Below are 23,413 nucleotides of genomic sequence, written 5' to 3' on the forward strand. Positions count from 1 at the left end.
CATATTTTTGGCACTCATCTACACTGGTAAGAGTTGTGTAGTTGGGAAGCACTTTTCCCTCATTGAGCATAGCAGACCTATTGTGCAAACCAGCAATTCACATGTTTGAGAGGCAAACCAAAGCTATCTTTCACATGGGTACCGGGGTACTTGCACAAAATATATTTTAGCAAAATTGTCACAAGAGCAAAAATCTAGAGCCGACTCCAATATTCATCAATGGTAAAATGAATTAATAAATTGCAATATAATCATTTCATAGAATATCATACCACAGTGAAAATGAATTAACTATAGCTAGAAATTCAACATTGCTGAATCTCTAAAACATAATTTTGAGCAAAAAAGATAAATTATAGGTGGATATATATATGTATACATACATATGTGTATATATGTATACATGTGTATATATGCTTATAGTATACATGTGTATATATGTATATATACATATGTATGCATATATACATGCATACACACAATTACTTCCTCTGTATAATTTTTCTTTTGAGAGAGAGAGAGAGAGAGAGATTGTATGTGCGGCCACATGTACATGAGCGGGGGCAGGGGCAGAAAGAGAGGGAGAGAGAGAATCTCAAGCAGGCTCTATGCCCAATGCAGAGCCAGAGCCTGAGGTGGGGCTCGGTCTCACACTCCTGAGATCATGATCTCAGCCTAAACCAAGATGCCACGCAGGCACCCTACCTTTGTATAAAACCAACAAAACTAAGTAATATATTGTTAGGATGCGTAGATAGCAAATAGGACTATAAAAAAACTAAACAAAGGAAGGCTTACCATGAACTGTAGGATGATGGTCACCTCTCTGGGCAAGAGAAGGATGTGGGATGGGGCCGTCGTCCACAGACTGCTTCCGAGTTATTGATAATGTTCTGTTTCTCAGGCAGGATCAATGGTCCACGAGTGGTCATTACTATTCTTTAACATTGGCCACACATGCCTTACAATCTTTCACAGTTGGATTGGATTATGTTTCACATAAAAGTTAGATATTCCAGGGGCACCTGGGTGCCTCAATGGGTTAAAGCCTCCGCCTTCAGCTCAGGTCATGGTTTCAGGGTGGTGGGATCGAGCCCCGCATCGGGCTCTCTGCTCAGTGGGGAGCCTGCTTCCTCCTCTCTCTCTCTGTCTGCCTCTCTGCCTACTTGTGATCTGTCAAATAAATAAATTTTTAAAAAAATCTTAAAAAAAAAAGTTAGATATTCCAAATGAGAAAAAAAGAATCTACAACTTATCCATGTAATTCACCATGTTAAAAAATTAGAGGGGAAAAATCCTATTACCTTAACATATGCAAAGAAGCATCTGATAAAATTCAATGTCTGTTTGTGATAAGTTCTTAGAAAACTATGAATGGCACTGAAGTTTCTGAACTTGAGGGATGCTACTTATCAGAAACCTGGAGCGCACATGATAAGTAACGGAGAAACTTCCTATTCCTTCTCATTAAGATCAAAAGAAAGATGCAGGGGGGTAGGGGTAGCGGGGCGCCTGGGTGGCTCAGTCTGTTAAGGGTCTGCCTTTGGCTCAGGTCGTGATCTCAGGGTCCCAGTGTCCAGCCCCACGTTGGGCTCCTTGCTCAGCAGGGAGTCTGCTTCTGCCTCTACCCTTCCTCCCTGCTGGTGATCTCACTTTCTTTCTCAAATAAATAAATAAAATCTTAAGAAAAGAGAGAGAATGAGAGAGCGCAAATGCATTAAGAGACAAAGATTCTGTGCTGTTTTTTCTGCTTGCCCCACTGTATCCCTTGTCCTACTCTCTTCACCCTGCTCTGTGGCCTGGGACATAGATTTCTCTGGCCTGTGTTATCAAGGCTCACTTGTCCTCTGACTTTTGACTGGGTTCACTAGGGACTGGAGCACCGCTGCCTTTTAGAGGAGGCTGTGTTTCTCCATGTCTGGCCACAGCCCCTCTTACACCACCTTCTCCCCAAGACCATAGCTCTTCCCGGGCATGGTAAGAGCTCCATTGGTCCTTGAGGCCTACCTGCGGTGGCTTCCATCTGCCATGTGAAATTAGTTAATCAATCAATTGACCAATTAATTAAAATAAAATTTGAATAAAGAATGAGACATACTGATAGCCTGGTATTCTCAACTCATGGCCCAATCTGAGACCATTTATGGAATGCTTAGAGCCCCCACAACCGGCTCTCAGGGTGGAGGCTCCCTTCACCTGGGTCTAGGGTGGTATTGTCTTTCAGGTTTAATTTGCTAGTCTAATTCTTGAGATGCTTTCATAGATTTTTAATTCTTTCCCTATTAGATTTTGTTTTTATTTTATTAATGTATGCTCTTTCTGTTTTCCTTCTTTCTTTAGATTTTCTGTTCTTATTCTAACTTAAGTTTGTTGCTTGTCTCAATAATTCTCCCTTTTTCTAGTTTTCAAATTAATAATTTAAGATGACAAGATTCTTTTCATATGTTAATAGCTACATCCCATGAATTTTGATAGGTGGTACTTTTAACTGTCATTGATCTAGATGTACAGACGGTCCCTGACCAAGGATGGTTTGACTTACGATTTTTCAACTTGACATTGGTGTGAAAGCCATACGCGTTTAGGAGGAATCATGCTTCAGATTTTGAATGCAGATCCTTCTCTGGGCTAGCCATATGCGATATTCCCTTTTGATGCTAGGCATGGGCAGCGCCCACAACTCCCAGTCAGCCCCGGGATCACAAGCATGAACAGCCCACAAGCATTCTGTACCCAGACAACCATTCTGTTTTTCACGTTCAATATGGTATTCAAGAAATTGCATGTGATATTCCACACTAAATGTTTTGTAATCAACAAAATAGGCTTTGTGTTCCATGATCTTGTCCGGCTGGAGGTTAATGTGAGCTTTTTGAGCACGGTTGAGGTGGTAAGTTTGAGCTATGGTGACCAGCAGGCTAGGTGTATTAAATGCATTTCCAAGTTAGAATATTTTCAACTTATGATGGGTTTGTCGGAGTATAACCCCATTGTAAGTTGAGGAATATCCGTATACGAATATATTCATGCATATCTATACACATACATAGGAACAATACATGATTTCTTCTTTATCTGAAAATGTTGTGATTTTGTTCTTCTGAATGATAGCATTCCAGGTGATGTGATTTTCTCTCAGCAGATGTTGAAGGTTTTACTCCACAGTCTTCACACCTTCCTCATTAATGAGAAATTTGATTTCGTTTAATTTTTATTCCTCTGTAATTCATCTGTCTTCTCCTTCTGGTTGCATTTGAAATCTCTCTGCCTTTGGTATTTCATAATGATGGATCTAGGTGTGGATTTATTTTCATTTACATTGCTCAGCATTGGTTAGACTTCCTTGTTTGAAACATTTTACCCATAACCAATTCTGAAATTGTCTCAAATGTTCTCCTTTTGAATCTTCCCTCCCCCATTCTCTCTTTCGGGAACTTTTTCTGGAATACTCTGGATGTTCTCATTCTCTGCCTCCTTCATATCTTTCATTTTTTTCTCTCTATTGTATCCACATTTCTTATCTTATATTCTAGTTCACCAGTTCTCTCCTGGTAGGCATGATTAATTATTTGCCTCTTCCATTCAATTTTTAATTTTAATGACTATTTTTCATGTGTTGAAGTTCTATTTGGTTCCCTTTAAAATCATTCTGCCTGCTCCTTAGTTCATAGCATATTGCTTTTTATGCGCTCAATGTTTTTGTTTTTGTGTGTCTATTTTTAAAAATCGTTATTTTAAAGTGTCTATCAAAAAATATCATGCTGTGAAGTCTTGGTTATCTAATTCTGCTGTTGACAGCTGACCAAATGTGTTGTAATTTTGGATTGCGAGTCCTTCTGTGTAGTTTTATATGTGGGAAATGTGTGTAGCCTGGGTTGAAAGTTATGGACCCATAGAGAAGGTTTAAAGTTGTTTTTTCCAGTTGCCCCAAGGGTCCTCACTGGCCAGGGAGACATTTTCATGTTAAATTTTTAGAGCATGGGTTTCCAGACCATGAGATGTTGATGGACAAATGAGAATCTTTATATCCCTTGTGATTTCTGAAATCCACATACATATTTGTATTAAACTAAATGTTTTTAATTGAGCATTTGTTTCTTTAGTCCAGAAATATTTGTTGAGTGTGGTAGGCAGTTGGGGGCACAAAATTGGAAAGTGACCATTCTTGAGAAGATGGCCATAAGAACAAGAATTTAGGTTTAGCATGATAACTTCTGCTCGGGTGTATACCTGGGGTGAGCAGCCCGAAAGAACCACCAACGGCGACTGGAGAAGAGCAAAGGGAAAGGCACTGCCCAGCTGCTGATTAAAATGAGCCTAGCATTGTTAGTACAAAGGGAAAACGTGGTAAGTGACAAGATTCTATGGTTGCTTTCTCCTTAAGATGGCACTATAAACTCACAATTCCTTTGGAGAGAAAGAATACATTGAAAGAACTGTGATTTATTTAAAAAAATTCACTCAAACCTTCTAAAATAAACTAGGGCGGCTCTTGTGTGTCAGACACTAAATGCTTGTAGGTATCACTTTCATTTCATCTTGACAGCAACCGAAGAAGTAGAAACAAGGAGTAGTCCGCCCTATTTTGCAGACTGCAAGTAGGGATCAGAGACGGTGTAAGTGAATTGCCCCTAGTCCTGAATCTGGTAAGTGGCAAGGCCAGGATTTGAGCTGGGACACCTTGAGACCATGACTTGAGCTGAAACCAAGAGCAGGACACTTAACCAACCGACTGAGCTGCCCAGGTGACCCGTCACCAAATCTTTGTTGAATCTTTTCTTATTCCACGTGAAATCAGACCTTGACTCAGAGGTCCTATCTTCTGCTTCACTGCCTTCTACACATAAATAATCTCCAACCCAGAGAGCAAATTGTAGTAGAGAAGGCGGTCTGTCTGGAAAAAGTAGTTTGTCTTTGAAGCACTTGTGGGTTTAGATAAAGTAAATGCAAATCCTGTGCAGGAATGGTCGCAGCGTACCCATTAGCCAGCACGCCTTCTGTGAGGGCATTTGTAAACCCGAGGAAACTACGTTGGACTTTCATATTTTCATCCAGGCAAAATATAGTTAAAATGAATGGCAAGAGCAACCTGGAAAGGAAGAAAAGCATCCAAAGAGTGAATTCTGCCACCAAATGAACATGAGTGAAGAAGGGTATATTAGTCCTCTTACCTTCTACCCCCTCTCTCCTCAGATAGGAACTACCCGTTGCTTCTTAACAACAACTGGTAACAATCACTTCTTTCCTTTCTGCCATAACTTAATAACTAGTGGCCAACTCCCACCTTTTGTCCCCAAGTTCCCAAAGCTGGTGTCCCAATGAGTATTTATTTTTAATTTCAAGTTTTTATTTAAATTATGGTGAACTAGCATAGATGGTAAAATTTGGCTTCAGGAGTAGAATTTAGGGATTTATCACTTCAAAACAACACCCAGCGCTCACCACAGGTGTCCTCCTTAGTGCCCATCCCCCATTTAGCCCATCCCCCATTTAGCCCATCCCCCATCCACCTCCCTCCACCAACCCTCAGTTTGTTCTCTGTTGTTGAGTCTCATGGTTTACTTCTCACTCTCTTTTCCCCCCTCCTTCCCCTATGTTCATCTGTTTTGTTTCTTCAATTGCACATATAAGTGAAATCCAATGGTATTTGTCCTTCTCTGACTGACTTACTTTGCGTAGCATAATGCCCTCTAGCTCCTTCCACATCATTGCAAATGGCAAGATTTCATTCTTTTTGCTGGCTGAGTAATAGTCCATTGTATATAGACCACATCTTCTTTATCCATTCATCCGTCAATGGACATCTGGGATCTTTCCATAGTTTGGCTATTTTGGACCTTGCCGCTACAAACACTGGGGTGCAGGTGCCCCTTCGGACCACTATGCATCCTTTAGTTAAATACACAGTAGTGCAATTGCTGGTCATAGGGTAGCTCTATTTTTAACTTTCTGAGGAACTTGGAACTTCCATTACTGTTTTCCAGAATGGCTACACCAGTACTATTTCGGGTTTGGCAACCTTTGGTGCAATTTTGGGAGCCACTGAATCCTCTGGAGTGAGAGAAACTTGGAACCTTTGCCTATGGTTTAAATCGGTATGGCGGGGGGGGGGGGGGGGGGCGCCTGAGTGGCTCAGTGGGTTAAAGCCTCTGCCTTTGGCTCAGGTCATGATGTCAGGGTCCTTGAATCGAGCCCCACGTTGGGCTCTCAACTCAGCGGGGAGCCTGTTTCCTCTTCTCTCTCTGCCTGCCTCTCTGCCTACTTGTGGTCTCTGTCTGTCAAATAAATAAATAAATAAATAAATAAATAAATAAATAAAAATCTTTTTAGAAAGCAATCAATAAATAAATTGGTATTGGGGGTGGAGTTGGCAGGAGAGCTGGCAGGTTCAGGAGGCAGTCCTGCTAGGATCGGAGCACAGGTTTGGCAACGAAACACACCCAGGCCCCATCCTGAGCCCTACACCAGCTGCTGAACTTGGACAAATTCATTTTCTCTATATATACAGTAGAAATATCATGAGATCTACTTCATGGGTTGTGACCAGGATTAAATGGGCGAATTCATGCAAAGTGAATGATAACTGAAGACAGTAAGTATTCAATAAATGTTAGCTCTGATTTTTATGATGGATTTAAGTAATCCATGAGCAAGGAGGTTGGTGAATGACTTCATTTAGTCACTATCTATTACAAACCCCTTGTTATGCAGGAGCTATTGTGTTAGGTCTTGGGGACAACCTTTTCATTTCTTTATTCAGCAAATACAACTAAGCTCTGGACAGGAAGAACAGGGTTGGGAAATTATAATGTCTCGTATACTGTTGAGTTGGTTCACATCTTGATATCTCTTCCTCAATGTTTCGGTTCTATTTAGGGATTTGATTTGTAAAATTTTGCTCTACTTTATAAGTTTATTTCATTTTCTTCATAAACCTTAGGATGTTTATTTTGAATAGTTGAGTCTCGTTTCTTATTTTCCAAGAAATGTGGTCTTCAGGGAAGTATACTACTCTTTACAGATTAATTTAAGAGTTTTGATTTTTTTTTTTAGGTAATCTCTATGCCCAATGTGAGCCTCAAACTCACAACCCTGAGATCAAGTGTCACATGCTCTACAGACTGAGTCAGCCAGGCACCCAGAGAGTTTTTTGACGTTCTTAAGTGGGAATACCACCCAATTCTGCGAGAACCATGGGGTTTGGGCCATGCAGAGCAGGAGAAGGTATGGACCTTGGGGTCAGAGAGACAACTCCAAGTTCCTTCAGTGAACAGCTATGGGATCGTAAATAATCTGTTCACCCTTCTGAGCCTTGGTTTCTTTCTCTGTAAAAATGGATAATAATATCTCCAATCTGGAGAATGTGGGGACAGTTAAATTCATTCATTCATTCATTCATTCATTCATTCATTAAACAAACATTTATATGTCCTCACTGGCCAGGGACACATTTTCGACTGTTTCGACTATTACATGCCAGACATTGTTCTAGGTACTGAGACTACAAAAGTAAACAAAACATGCAAGAATCCCTAGGCTCATGATGTTTATATTCTAATAAGATAAAAGTTGGTGGAAAATTAAGTTAGCTTACGTAAAATAAAACACTTTAAAAATTAATTATTGTATCAAAGTATCCAGTGCTTATATCACTAATAGAAGGCCTAAGAAGAACTTAATTGTGGCAGAGCAGGAATCCAAACTAGAATCAGCAGTTGTGTACCGGAGAGCTTCTGAACAAGAAAAATAACATAGAAATGAGTTAACTGTTAGGGAAAAGACTTTCAAATAACCTTTTATTAGGTAATCTTATAATAGCTGTTTGGGTATACAAACATGTATGTACAATTTTCTAAACATGTAAATAAAAAGCAGTAGTTTAGTATATCTGCTTGAATTCATATTACTCAAAACCTTACCAAGACATTTATTATAAAAAAAAAAAAAACAACCAGTAAAACTGCTTAACACAACCTAAAAATTTTGGGGTGTGTGTCCATAAACATTTTCAAGCTTGCTTTACAGAAAAAAGAGTGCAATTTCTAATCCATGTGTTCAGAGTGACTTTCAAAAGTAGTTCAAAGGGGGAGAAAAAGAAAGTAGCATTGCCTTGAAATACAGCATTAATTAATACTGACTTACCCTGGGACATTCATGAAAAGATCCTTTGTTATCACATATGGTAAAAATATTTAAAAATTGATACTCCAAAAAAATGAATACTCCCTTTCTATGAATAAAACATAGGAAATAAGATTTCATTTTCTTAGACTGACTTGTTACCATGAAAAACTGCATTCATTCAGCAGATACTACTGACACCCCACATTATTACTTTAAAAATAGTTATGACACTTGAAATTCAAAAAGAAACCCGCAAGACTTAAGTCTCCTCCCAATACATTCACTGAATGCAGAGCTAAATGAGCACATTTTGTTGTGCCCTTCATTTGCATACTTTAAAATGACTGCAGTAGAGTACACTTGTATTTTTAACTGGAACCAAAATTAAGATGTGTGATCTTTGCAAAATCAACAGCCTGTACTTTCGGAACAGTTGTCATACGCAAAAAGGAAAACAAAACAAAACAAAACAAAAAGCCCTGAGTCAGTATTTTTTGCAAAAGTAATGAAAAAGAGTGCTGTGCTGTGAAGTCATTTTATGACTTGTGAAATGGTTAAGACTGTCCAGTATTCGTCTGTTTTGGTTTCATTTTGATGGAAGAGAGGTATGGCTCTTGTTTAGTTTATCCAATTTAGATCATTTCTTAAAACTCAATTTCATTTAAATCCTCAGAATATCCCGATGATTGCTGGGTTAAATCTTCCATTTCTGTCAGGAAAGACAAATAGAAAATAGACAATAGTAATTTTTTCTATTTTTGTTGTAAAAAAATGCTTAATTTGCATTCTTATGATTTGACACTGTTACAAAATCCCTTTTTAAGCAAGCTGATATCATCGGGAAACATACTGGTACCTGCACAGGGTCCTGCTTGAAATTTAACATCATCAATGGCAATATCACTTCTTAGAGACAGTCCCCGAATGGCTTCAAAAATTACCTGAAAAGTAATGAAGTTTGCATTTAGAAATAGAGTCATCCTGACAAAACAATACTCACCAAAACCACAATGAGATACCACCTCACACCAGTCAGAAGGGCTAAAATTAATAAGTCAGGAAACAACAGATGTTGGCAAGGTTCAGAGAAAGGGGACCCTCTTGCACTACGGGTGGGAATGCAAACCAGTACAGCTACTCTAGAAAACGGCATGGAGGTTCCTCAGAAAGTTAAAAATAGAACTAGCCTATGACCCAGCAATTGCACTACGAGGTATTTAGCCAGGGGATACATCGTGATCTGAAGGGACACCTGCACCCCAATATCTATAGCAGCAACGTCCACGATAGCCAAACTATAGAAAGATCCCAGATGTCCATTGAGATCTGAATGGATAAAGAAGACGTGGTGCATATACAATGGAATATTATTTGGGCACCCACAAGAATGAAATCTTACCATTTGCAATGACGTGGATGGAACTAGAGGGTATTATGCTAAGCGAAATAAGTCAGTCAGAGAAAGACAAATACCATAGGATTTCACTCGTGGAATTTAAGAAACAAAACAAATGAACATATGGGAAGGGAAGGAAAAATGAAATTAAGATAAAAAAGAGAGGGAGACTAACCATATGAGACTCTTAACTCTAGGGGACAAACAGGGTTACTGGAGGGGAGGTGGCTGGGGGATGGGGTAACTGGGGAAGGCAGGCGCTCGATGTAATGAAAACTGGGTGTTGTATGCAACTGATGAGTCACAAAATTCTACCTCTGAAATGAATAAAATACTATATGTTAGCTAAATTGAATTTAAATAAAACATTTTTAAAACAATAAATAAAAACAAAAAACCAATATTCGTCAAGGGCAGATCCAAGCTGTGTGGGTCTGGAAGCTTAGACTGTTTTTCAACCTCCTTTAAGAAAAGTGATACAAAATCACAAATTCAAATTTAGGTACCAAAGAGAATACTTATTTAGGATTTTAAAGAAATTCCCAGTATATTACTAGAGCCTTGGAGATTTTGGTCCCTTTCTTCTGAGATTTCTTTACGTAATTTCCCAGAAATGCTCCCTGGTGGTGACCTGGTTTCCCCTCCCCACCTAGAATATTCTAGTCCTAGCATTCATAGGGCCTATGAAAGCCATGGGCCAGAAATTTAAGCTTTCTTAGGCTCTCCATAAATCTACAGTGATACTGGTACCAGGTGGGAGAATTTAACATGACCGATGAGATCATGAATGAACAGCAAAGCATAATCATTAGCTTTACTGAAAGGACAATGGTTCACTTATCAGGTTAGATACCATAACATCCAAGAACAACCTAGGAGGAGAGAAGCAGTTCCATAACTTTAGATCCTGAGAAGAAAATAACTGATCCAAATTTCAGGTTCTAGGGAGAAGAGATTACATCACCAGTTCTAAAGCCGACCCAACAATGGTTAATAAACCACTGAATACTGTAGGGAGGCTTGTGGGTAATGAAAACTTTCCAGAAGACACGTTTGTTCTACTCATTCTATGAGGAAATGACTCCCCATTGCACTAGTTTATGATTTAAATTAAATCAAAGAACATAAAGTGGATAATTAATAAGCATATGAAACTATCTTGAAATTAATGACTCAGAGAAGCCTTAATGACAGAAATGGGCAATATAACGTTATTAAAAATTCTAAGGACACAATCCCAAACAAGACTCCAAATAAGTAGAGTTAGAAGAGGGGGAAAATATCCTAACACATCCAGATAGGAGGATATATGAGGGCAGTTAATAAGCATTCTGGTTCTCTGGACATCAATAAAATCTGGTTTTTGACGTCCAAGTCTACAATGGAAACATAATAAACAAATTACCTGATGGAATTATATTCAGAACAGTCTGCAGTTGAACCAAGCACTTGATTTCATACAACTTTCTCCTTTGAATTTCCTTAATACTTGAGGGATAACTATTTTATACCATTATGATTTCTGCCTTGTATTGCAGATACACATTCTATTATTAAATAATCGTGGTTATTTAAGAACTAGAGAACAATTTATTTTTTCTTTCGGTTTAGCAATTATTTTTTTCAAATGGCTACTAAGTCGTTAGGACATAAATACTCACTAAGTTGTCTGGAAAACAGCTTAATAAATGAAAGCGGTTAGGTATCACTTGTGCTCTAGTGGCACCAGGAGAAAACTAGGAAGACTGAGTATATCACGAGCAAGAGAATTTGGAAACCTGGTGTTAGGTGAGTACCCAGCATGTACTTATTCCTACTAAATGTGAGGTAGCGTAATGAACAATATAAATGATGTAAATATTTCAATGAGCTAAGAATTCATCTGATGATGAATGAATTCATAAGAACTCATTCTTTCGATGGCATCAAAATAAAAGAACCCAGGGAGGAAAACAGAGAGAGCCGAGGAGGAAAGGTTAAGCAAGGAATCCAAAGGAAATGAAATCACTTCGTGTTTTTGATCGATAGCAAGTCAAGGGTGGCTTGGCACTTTATTAAACCCTGAGGAAGGAGCACGATTAATATTGTGCCGCTTGATGCATTTCTTCTACAAGGATGGTTGGATGATGGGAATGTCGTCAGGAGGCCACCCACTTACCTCCCCTCTAGGATGAATCTCAAATGTCAGCACTTCTACAGCACTCTGAGAGTCATCTGCACCTGCCCACCCCCACCGACGACACACACATTGACTCCTCCAGCCTGTTCTTTTCCCTAAACTTCAGACTCATGTCCTACCACTTACTTGACATACCCAAGTGCATGTCTAACAGACAGTGAAAACTCTGCACGTTCAAAAAACCTCTCCTGTGCACACTGCCCTCACCCTCCAGATATGCCCCACCTAAAGCCTTCCCCATCTCAGTAAATGATAACTCCATTCGAGGGGTTGCTCAGGCCCAAACCCGTGGTGTCACCTTGCTGCCTCTTTCTCTCAAACCCCACATGCCATACATAAGAAGTCCTGTGGGCTTCTGATACATCTCACCCCTGCCACATATTCCTAGCTACCACTCCTGCCAGGACTATTGCAGTAGTCCCAAAGTCTCCTTGCCTCCCTCCAGTCTACTCCCCAGGTAGTAGCTGGGGTGATCCTTTAAAAATATTAATCAAATTGCATTACCTTAAAACCATCTGATGGTTCTTCATTGCTTCTGGAATAAATTTCAAACTGTACCATGATGTCCAAGACCTTTCAGGATTACACCCTGACACTTCTTTGATCTTGTTACCTGATTAGCTTGACCTACTTTTTTTCATAGCACTTATTATCATATCATGGTACAGTATATATTTTTTGTTTACATTTTCAATCTCTCCCCACTAGAATGCCAGCTAAAAGAGGAGGAGCTTTACATGTTATATTCATTGTTGTATCCCCAGCACTTAGAATAGCAAGCGGTCAATAAATCTTTATTAAAATGAGATATTTTGGTCTCATACTTTAGGCACTCAGTCTGGATGCCAAAGTAACTATTGAGAATACCATGGTTGCCATGGCGACATGAATTAGAGACCAGAGATATTTGGGAGGGAATATATTTTTAGAAACAATAATATCCTTTTATACTTTGTGACTTTAAAATATATTAAACCCTTTCACATACATAATCTAATGTGACCCTCTAACTCCGGTGATGTCAACGCAGCAGGAATTATTACCCCATTTTGAAAATGTATAAACACGCTAAGAGAGGATGAGGATTTCCCCAAGATCACCCAGTGCTTATGACACCAAGGGGAATGAGTATTTTGGGAACCTCCACGGTAGGAGGAAGTGTTAAGTCGTGGCTTAGGGATACATACTTTGGGACCAATCAGATCTGGGACTGAATTCTCACTCTGCCACTTACCGGCTGGACATTGTTTCTCCATCTGTGAAGGGAGCTCTAAGATCAACCGGAAGAGCCTATGTACAGCTCCCAGCACTGTAAGTGCCTGGCACGGAGAAGATGGCGGATTTATTTGCGTGGGCGTGTCTGTGTTTTATTAGACACTAAGATGTTTTGGAAAAACTAGTTCAGCCTGGTCTCCAGACAGTCGTTCGGGATTCCTGAGGGAAACACTAAATCCAGAAGGAAATTCCTCATGACAGATTCATATCTGTTCCATTTTAAGACAAGAGGAATGGTGTGGAGTCTTCTTTCCACGTCGTGAGCTAAAAATCCTCCAGGCCATTCTGTACCCTTGAACTTGAAAATGACCTTGAACACCTCAAGATGCTACCCAAGATGTCTGATTACGTTGGGATAAAAAAACTATTTCAAACAACCAACCACCAGCAAGTCTAGTATATTCAAGGCCTTGGACTCAGCTCCTTGGGTTTAGATGCTGAGAAGTCCCCTGCTCTTTTGAACTCAAGTCCCGGAACTCCTGCGCACCAGCAACATTTGGGAGTTGTAAAAACATCAATGCTCAGGCTCCACCAGAAAGACTCAGACTCACTCACTCTAGGACAGAGATGCTGCTGCATCTTTAGCGTGCATCTGACTCACCGGGGGGCTTGCTAAGACACAGATTTCTGGTCCCCTCCCCCACAGAGTATGGTTCAGTAGTTCCAAGGTGAGGCCCAAGAATGTGTATTTTAGGTACATGTCATTTTAGGTGAATTTGCATTTCAAGCACTGGCCTCAGGTGCTGGCCTCAGGACCACACTTCGAGAACACGGGAGTAGGGGAGCAGTATGAGTGCCCCAGTAGCCTAAGGAAATTAATCCACCCTCTCAGAATGATGGTCAGTTACATTAGTAAGTTCCTGCATGTTCCACTTCCCTTCTGAAACAGAAATTAAAGTACTAGCCACACCATTCCTGGGGCTGTTACTCTTCACTCAGTCTCATCCGTGCCAAGGTAATGGGCCATCCCCAGATAATGGCTCATGTTCCCGCTATCACTTGCTCCACCTGGCCCACCGGAGCTGGGGCAAACCCTTCCCATTCAGATCTGCAGACAATTCCCTGAGGCTGGACGATGGTGTAACATGCAGCCCTTATTGTGAAGACCTCTGCCCAGGAAGATCTGGGCTTAGCCAAGCAGCCAGTAGTTAATGTTAAGGGGAGCTGACCCAAGACTGTTCATTAGTCCGAACACTGAGGGGGAAACAGTGCTTTTGTGGAAGGTCGGAGAATTCCATGGAGCAACTTCAGGAACAGCGGGGTCTGAAGGTTCTCTCCCTTTGGAGCTTTGGCTCAGAGGAGGCTCAAGACCGTGGCTGCCAAGAGGCTCCCGCCCACCTTTAGACTGGATTGGCTGCTCAACCTCACTGATTGGAATGTGAAAGGCTCTTTCCTGGTGCTGCCTAGACTCACTCACGACCAGGACACCATGGGGCGGAGGTCTCCTACCGCACACGAAACTCGGGACTTAGGATTGGGACTCAGCTTCTTCCACGTCACTGCAGACAGAGGCTGAACATTTCCTCTGGACCATGCACTCTGTTAAATAGAGGCTTGCAACAGAAGCCCTTGCGTGTGGGTAATGACGAGGGTAGGGATGCAGCTGGAACAACTAATTAGGTAATACCATGTTCAGAAGCAAAGGGGACCATTTTGGAGACATGCACGACACACAGAATGCACTTGACACTCAGAATGTGCCAAGACAAAAATAGCCACCCTTTCATCATGGAGTCGCAAAAATCACTCCGTGCATAACTACCCAAAGCTTCATCTACACGCCTCATCTCCCTTTCACTACTGAGATTTAATCAGCAGAGACTAATTATGTTTACTCTTAAACAACTACTGCCTTTATCTATGACCCCCAGAAAGGACCAGACATTCCCTTGGGTAGCAAGAAGAAGAAAGAACAGCAGAAGCCTACAGGACCACCTGCTATCACTTGGTTCTTGTCGCCTCTGGCTTACCTGGTGTTGCTTCTCACAGCTGTATTCAATCAGCGCTCGCAGCCAGGAGATGCTCTGCTCACCTCGTCTTCTCCATAAGAGGGACCCTTCACTCTCACCTTCTCTCTTCAGATAGACACTCAGCAGGCCAGTCCCTGCTCCATACATGTGGTAGAAAAAGGTCAAGCACTGTTTTCCGGTGACTCCTCTCAGAGGCCAGGACAAGAGCTGTGCCCTTTGTCCATACGCCATGTGGGAGGCCTCGATGTACATGTAGTAGCCTGGAGAGCAACACAAAATCGAGTATTGTCAAACACACACACACAAACACATATACACACACACACACATGCACGCACAAGGAATATTCCCTTCTTTCTCTTCTGAGTGGTGTTGCTGGGAACAAATTAGAGTAAATGGGTGACTTGACCATCATCCTGATGAAGGATTTTATAATTCTGGAGAATATAATCCTAGAGGAATAGATATGCTACCCAATCTAAACCATCAAAATAATTTTTTTCACTTAATAATTTAAAATTCAGTTCAATATATAGGATGCAATTAATGTTATTATTATAATACTAGCTTTATGTCCCTGAAGTGCTGATGAACACATGGGTATTTATCCTACTAATTCATGAACAATGTTTTGGAGCTTCCAGACATGGGTTTTGGGGAGAGAACATGGATTTTGTAGTCATGAAAGTCTGGGTTCAAGTCTTGGGTCTAATATTTGATCCCGGTCTAAGGAATTATCCTCTCTTTTAATGTTAATTTGTCTGCACACAAATAAAACAGTGGTGTCCTGGAACCAGCTTCCATTGGCTCCCAAGAGTCCACTGGGTGACTTCAATTGACAGGTCCAAATGACTTCATGTTGGTAGTTTGAAATGGGCCATGATGGACCTAACTGCCCTGTAGAAAGCAGACATAGCTACAAATCAGCCATGGCCCCCCATCCCCCTGTATAACTGGTTACTGTTAATAATTACCATCCAGCCACTGAAATAAGGTAATATATGAATACCAATTTCTAGATTAATGCCCCAGTGATATAATTCCGTAGACCCAAGGCTCATTTAAAAAAAAAAAAAGGCCGTGGATTCCGATTCTGTAGTTCTTAACCCTGGGTCATTTGATAAAAGTTGATGTCTCTTCCACATGAAAAACAATGCATAAATGTTTGCATGCATTTTTATTGTCTTCTTGGCCAATGCTGATTGTTTAATATACATGATGTAAAACATAATATTGACGCAGTGTTCTGTTATTATTTATGCAGAAATTAATGGCTGAATTGAGGGTAAAAAGAAAGAGAGCCCAAATACTGCATGCCAGTGAAATGGTCTCTAGGGGCATCTTTCTTTACAGTTAGATGTTTAATTAATTAGCTCTAGTCATTTCCCCAAATGCAAGGCTTAAAATATCCCAACCAGAATTGATCAGAAGCTACATCTATGCTTCTTCAGGGCACTCCTTCTTTCTCCCACTTCAACAAACCAGACCTGAGAAGTTCCATGGGCTATTCAAGAGGTGGGGGAAAAAGTCCTGATCAGGTGGGTCTTATCAAATTGTATGCACCACGCACTCCTTTTCCCGCCGTGTTCCACTCGGTAAAGTTGTCACCCTGCGAAACTGGGTCATCAGAGTCACGGGGCCTTCATCAACCAGGCTTCCCCAGTATCTCCTTTAAAAATATTACAAATGATACTGCCAGTGTTTCTGGAGTGTTCACCAATGACATCCTCATTACTAAACCAACAGTCAATACCCAGCCCTTGTCATTCTTGTCTCATTTATAGCATTGACGATAAAATATCACTTCTGCCTCCAACAAGTTCGTTCTTTCTTTCTTTCTTTCTTTTTTAAGATTTCATTTATTTGTTTGAGAAAGTGGGAGAGAGTGAGACAGAGCGAGTACAAGCAGTGGGTAGGTGTAGAGGAAAAGCAGACTCCCCCTAAGCTGGAAGCCAGGTGCGGGACTCAATCCCAGGATTCTGGGATCAGGATCTCAACCGACTGAGCCACTCAGGCACCCCCTACAAGAACTTGCTTAACTTGGTTTGCAGGACGCTCTACTGTCCTAGCTTTTCTCCCACTTCACTGGTCATTCCTTTGTTAGTTCACCCTTTATTCTCTGACCTTGTGCCCTTGGAGTGCTCCAAGGCCCTGGTCTCAAACTGCTCTATTCTCACGGACTACGTAAGCGATCTCATCGTGTTCCAGGCTTTTAATGCTACGTATGTTACTGTAGTACCAATTTAAATTTCCAGCTCCTTCGCTGAAACCCAGATGTGCTTATTCAGACTGTCTAGTGGACATCTCCCCTTCTTCTCAAATAGACACCTCCAGCTGAACATGTCTAAAACTAACCCCTAAGCTGAACACCCTAAAACCCACTGCACCTTTCTGGCTGGCCAGACCCCAAGTCCTGAGCCGCCCCTTCTTCCCCGCACTCTCACACCCAGGCTGTCAGGAAGTCCTGTTGCTCCGCCTTCAAAACACATCCAGAATCTAGTCATTTCTCTTCTCACCATCTCCCTGCTACCACCTGGCCCGAACCACTGTTACTTCTCACTTGGATTAATCCAGCACCTGCGAGCTAGTACACCTGTCACTGCCCTTGCTCTCTCTAATCTCATTTCAGCATAGTACCCATGGCGAACAGAAGCTGAATCTTAACTACTCCTCGGCTCAAAACCTTCCATTGATTCCATTGATACAGCGTTTCCCTCAGAGTAAAAGCTGAAGGCCTGAGAATGGCATTCAGGGCCCTATAATTGCTAACAATATTCTTACCTCTGATTTCTATCACGGTTCTCTCCTACAACCTTTCTTCTTACTCATTCTGTGTTGCGTGGCCACCTTGTTTTAGGTTAAACATGCAATATGGCAGGGTTTCAGAGTACTACACCTGTTCCTGGGATATCGTAGGTAATGCTGTCACCCCAGGACCTTTGAACTGGGGTTTTTATATTTTCAGCAATGAAAGGAACTTTCATTATTCTTTTCTTTAACATTTTCTAACTTAAGCTAGGCTGGATGTGAACAAATACAGATACACATCATCCTAATAGAAAAGCGTGCATGTGTGCGTGTGTGTGTGTGTGTATTATTTATTTATTTGAGAGACAGCCAGAAGGAGGGGTGAGGGGCAAAGGGAGAGGGAGAGAAAAACTCAAGCAGACTCTGCGCTGAGTGCAGAGCCTGATATGGGGCTTGATCTCACGGCCCGAGGTCACAACCTGAGCTGAAATCAAGGCTTGAATGCTTCACTGAGTGTGCCACACAGGTGCTGCACAAGGGTGTATTTAATTCTATGGAGAATAAGGTCAAAGCTTGAAAATGACTACGGTTTAACACCTAACCATGCACAAAGGTATCCCATGCTATCCTATACATAAATTAGTGGTGTAGTACTCTGAAACCCTACCATATTGCATGTTTAACCTAAAAAAGATTTCCTCCAAAAAAGTAAGAATAAAATCAGAAAAATAATTTCTGTATCTGGCTTTCGGGTTCTCAGGAGCCCACTTGAATCCTAAATAAAGGACCTTGGCTAAAGATGAAACTCTCAGGGAGGAAAAGCAGGCTCCTCTAAAAGATGCTGTCACTGGGGAAAATGGAAAGTAGAGAGCATCAGGGCTCTGAGACAGGACATCTTTGCAGAATGGAGAGGGAGCGATGGACCCATCATGAGTGAAAGATGACCTAAGGCTCACCTTCCCTCTAGTGATGACAGCATGCATCCTACTGGTAACAGTATGAGCCCCAGACAGAATTAGTCTGAGATCCCAGAAGAGAGAGAAACCCCAATCATCCCCAGGATTAAATGAAATCCATTCTTTTCTAGGTACAATGCACTAACCATTTAGCATCCAATGGGTGACGCATTTCTCTGGAAATGCTTTCAGCTGGTACTCCTCTGGGTCTCAGGTATTAGGCTGAAATCATTTTCTCACATCTCTGGTTCCTGAGATCTTTGTGTTTCAGACCATAAAGTATGAAAGGAAATCTCCCAGGCTTTGGGACTATGTGATTATTCCACTTTGGGAAGACAGAGGTAACATCCAGGGGGATCTGAGTACAACACCTTCCTTGTGTCTTTCTAGGGTACTAACACCAGTCTATTTTTCTGGAGTGATGTTAGCCTCTCCAAAAATCCTTGATATCATTTCTATGTTAAGCACATACATATATTCCATGAGGTAATACCGATTTAAACCAATCTCAATCAACATCTATACATACAAACAATTTTAACATATTTGTCAACTGATCCGAATTTGTCTCTCTGATACACAGACTGATTATTCCTCTTGATGCCAAATATGTTCTTCCTTTTGACTTGCATGTGACATTTCCTTTCCCCAGAAAAGATCAGAGCTTCACAGAGAGCCAGTCTGTCTCGCATGTGTTTGGAAAGCAGAGAAAAGCCCCATGTGTTGACAAGCTTTGCCACATTATAACTCCAAATGCTGTCTGTCTCAGCAAACACAAGCCCTGGATGGGAGCCAGGGAGCCCCAGTGCTGAAACCTCAGACCAGCTCACGTGTTCGCGCACATGAAGGATTCCAATCTGTGGAAGAGATTATTAACTGAAATCACTTTTTCTCTGTGGGTCATTGTTTAACATTCAAGACGGGGTTCCAGTGGGTCTACGGGGAGATTGGGGTCCCATCTGTTCTCTGGGCAGCAACTGTGATGTGTTGAGACACACACCATATTCATAATTTTGGAACAGTAAAGCAGCTGTTCCTTCAGTCTTGGTGCCTGCCCCCTCTCACCAGGGCCAGGAAGGAGCTCGAGGGGGCTGTATGAGCCACAGGAACTGAACAGCTAAACTCCATTCATTAAGCTGAAGAGGAGTTTGAACAATCAGGAAATTAAGGAAGACATCAGAACTTTGGGCAGAACCACAGCTAAATGTGTCCGCCTAAAACTGCTTTTTATTATACCTTCTAAATGATTCTTAAAGCTTGTCATGAATGAGTTCGTGTTTAAAGGGGATGGAGTTTCAGTTTGGGGAAAAGGGAAAGAAAGACTCCTGGAGATGAATGGTGGTGAGGGTCGCTCAGCAGTGTGAATGGACTTTACCGCCACTGAAATGCACACTTGCTAATTATTAAGCTGGTAAATGTTGTGTTATGTATATGTCAATTTCTAACAGCAGCTTGCCATCGAAGCCTTCTTTATGTAAGTAGGATCTGGCAATATCAGGAACTAGTGTGATAAGATAGATCAGAGAAGGATTGGACGACACTGGAGATTTTGATAATCTGGGGCTAACATCTCAGATGGTTACAGACTAGCTAGGTAGCCTTCTTTCTTGTCTGGCTATCAACTACTACGATTTTTAAAAGAAAAGGACCATGGGGTGCCTGGGTGTCTCAGTCGGTGGCTCAGTTGATTAAGCATCTGCCTGAGGTTCAGGTCATGATCCCAGGGTCCCAAGACTGAGTTCCGCATTGGGTTCCCTGCTCAGTGGGGAGTCTGCTTCTCCCTCTCCCTCTGCCCCTCCCCCTGCTTGTAGGCTCTCTCCTTCTCCCTCTCTCTAATAAATAAAATCTTTAAAAAAAAAAAAAAAGACAAGGACCAGAATTCAACTGCTAATAAATTTCAGCTGTATAACAAACACATTACATATATAATTGTGAGTTTCTTTTGTCAGATAGCATAATTTTATAAATACATGTCATTATTTGTATTTTTGTGCATCCTTGATATTTCTATCACACAAGAGGGAGTGTTCTTAGAAATAAAGACTTCGCCCTTAATTATCAGAAATCTGGAAGACTTACTGGAACATTGAACAATATCACAAAAGAAAAGGATGCTGTCTCTCTCTGGAAGTCATTAAGAAAATGAAGAGGAGCTGCTTTTCTAGAAAGCAGCCGTGGGCAGGAGGGCCTGGAGGGCTTTTCATCTATTAGCTGGTAGACTCCCGTGAGCTAGGAAATGTTACAGTTGAAGACATTTTCTCACCTAACTGGATAGTGACCTATGTTTTTATCCCACCATCTCTGGGCCACAAAATCCCTGTAACCTCCAGGGCAACTAAAACTAAGGTTTGGGAGGATTCTGAGAGCATGGTGGCACATAAATATTAATAAAATTCCAACAGGCAATAAAACCCTGCGAACTTTAAGACCTGTCTTTCCTGTCTTGTAAATAAGTAGCACCTGCGTCAGAAAAGACAAATCCTACAGAGACCCTCCCTTCGCCAGGCAGGTCCAGAGTCATCTGTCACAAATGTCTGTATTATTTCATTTATGGAGGAGCCAAATCATACGGCGAGAGTTTGGGGTTGTTATTTTCCTAGGAGCTGCGTGACTGACTTAATCTTTGGAAATGTTTCCCAAACTTTAGTCATACAACAAATACCAACTTCATGATTTGATTTAGTCTGTCTACATATCTGCAGCATTATCTCCTTAATATTCTTCAGCAAATAGTTTCCATTTTTATTCTATAAATACATTTATTCGAATAGGAAACTTCACATTAGCATGAAAAAAGCTATTATCTGGGAAATAATGGGTTTGATGGACTGGTGAGGTATTTTTCCTATACATGGATACGAGTACCAAATTAAAAAATATTCATCCACATTCCACTTAAATTACCCAGTGGCAGTTTGGAAAACATTGCTTTAAGGTCTGCCAAGTGTTCTGGTTACTACCAAGTCATTGTACCCATAGTCATAGGCCATGGTTTTCTATTTATAAAAGCACACATGATGATGCAGAACAATGAACCCAAGAAATCATCCCAGAGATGAACATCACATTTTATAAGAGTTCCACTAATTATAAAAATAACAGGGGTAACTTTAGCTCAGGTCATGATGCCAGGGTCCTGGGATGGAGCCCCGCATTGGGCTCCCTGCTCAGGGGGAGTCTGCTTGTCTCTCTCCCTCTCCCTCTGCCCCTCCCTGCTGCTGGTGTGTGCCCACCACACTCTCTCTTTCAAATAAATAAAATATTTTTTAAAATTGTAAAAATAACAGTACGATTCATTTGAGTGGAGCTGATCTTAGTTGTGGTCATCATAGCAACCCTAAGAGATTAGCAGGACATTTGCTGTTAACTTCATTTTACATCTGGGGAAACTGAGGTTCAGAGAACTTAGATGACCATGCCCCAGCCTAGGCAGGCAACAAGTGGCAGAGTTGGCTCACTTTCATTGGTCTTTCTACTAGATGACACCACTAGATTTTGGAAAGATTTACTGCATTGCCAGACAGTGAATCAGGAATGACAGCTCCCTTGAAATTCTTGTGTATGACCGTGTACTGAGTCTAGTAAACACATAGTGAACCCGCATGTCCATCCGGGCATGTGGCTTTGTGGGCTTCTCTTTTTATTTGATGGGCCTATATTTACTGCCTGTCCAATGCATTGTCTGTAAACAGCTTTGTATGCCTTTCCTCTTCCTACTTTCTTCTTGTGCGTGTTCTTCCAAGTGTAAATGGATAGACTTTAAGGATGGAAAGTAAAAAGGTAGAACACTTGCATTCTGCAAGTACAGGTATATCCTCTGAAAGTCCCAGAACACACTGCATTCAAAAAGGATTCTGTTGTCACCAACACCAAACCAACACCCTCCAGTCATTAAGGAGAAAGATACTATGTTGCTGGCCCAGAGACTGAACTTATGATTTTACTCATGTACCAGTTAGGGAGTTCTGCCATTTTGTATACTGCCATTATTTTATTGCCTGTAATGTAAAAAGATGTAAAGAGAATATTGTTAGGACCTAAATACAAAGATAGCAATAAATCAACAAAGCAGGCAGTAGGAGATTTTTTTCGGATGTTATTCCATAACTGTTGAAGTTGTAGATCTAAATCATAGACATGTTGGCTATTGCTATCCTAGGATCCCAGTAGATGATAATTAAAACTCCTCTGAGTGAGTTTCAGTGTTTTTTTGTTGTTGTTGTTGTTGTTTGTTTGTTTTTTTAAGATTTTATTTATTTATTTGACAGAGAGAGATCACAAGTAAACAGAGAGGCAGGCAGAGAGAGAGAGAGGGAAGCAGGCTCCCCGCTGAGCAGAGAGCCCGATGTGGGACTCGATCCCAGGACCCTGAGATGATGACCTGAGCCGAAGGCAGCAGCTTAACCCACTGAACCACCCAGGCGCCCGAGTTTCAGTGTTTTAATATTTAAAAATGACCAGGTTGCCTTAGATGATCTATAGGATCCTATCTACCTCTAGCATCCTACAAATCAATGAACTGTTAAAAATTTACTGAGTCAATTAAAGTTTTCTTACTCTTATTTCTTATTCTTTCTCTGCTGGAAAGAAATTCTGGTGATGTCCATCTATGCAACATTACATTTGCTATAAAAATCACCTTTTAAAAATATTAGGTGATCATCAGGTGGTTTCCATGATAATTAAATAAAAGACATTTGAGTACTTTCTTACTATGTTAGTTGTCTCCAATATTTACTACTCGGGGTTGAGAGTTATAAAGGGA

General features: G+C 41.0%; 1 protein-coding gene across 2 annotated transcripts in view; it reads right to left on the bottom strand.

Annotated features, from left to right (window-relative positions):
* Positions 1 to 7,779: 7,779 nt before the first annotated feature.
* Positions 7,780 to 23,413, bottom strand: part of MAMDC2 (MAM domain containing 2) — a 141,504-nt gene continuing 125,870 nt past the window's right edge. Inside the window, exons 12-14 of one of the 2 annotated variants that reach the window (XM_059411887.1) lie at positions 14,945 to 15,204; positions 8,981 to 9,065; positions 7,780 to 8,833 (exon numbers count right to left, since the gene is read on the bottom strand). In XM_059411887.1, coding sequence (XP_059267870.1) covers positions 8,769 to 8,833; positions 8,981 to 9,065; positions 14,945 to 15,204 — 410 coding nt within the window. In that variant the 3' untranslated portion in view covers positions 7,780 to 8,768. Of the gene's footprint in view, positions 8,834 to 8,980; positions 9,066 to 14,944; positions 15,205 to 23,413 lie in introns of those variants that run through there. The other variant, XM_059411888.1, reaches the window with a different exon arrangement.

The sequence above is a fragment of the Mustela nigripes genome, chromosome 9 (genome assembly GCF_022355385.1).
Source record: "Mustela nigripes isolate SB6536 chromosome 9, MUSNIG.SB6536, whole genome shotgun sequence".
Taxonomy (NCBI): Eukaryota; Metazoa; Chordata; class Mammalia; order Carnivora; family Mustelidae; genus Mustela; species Mustela nigripes.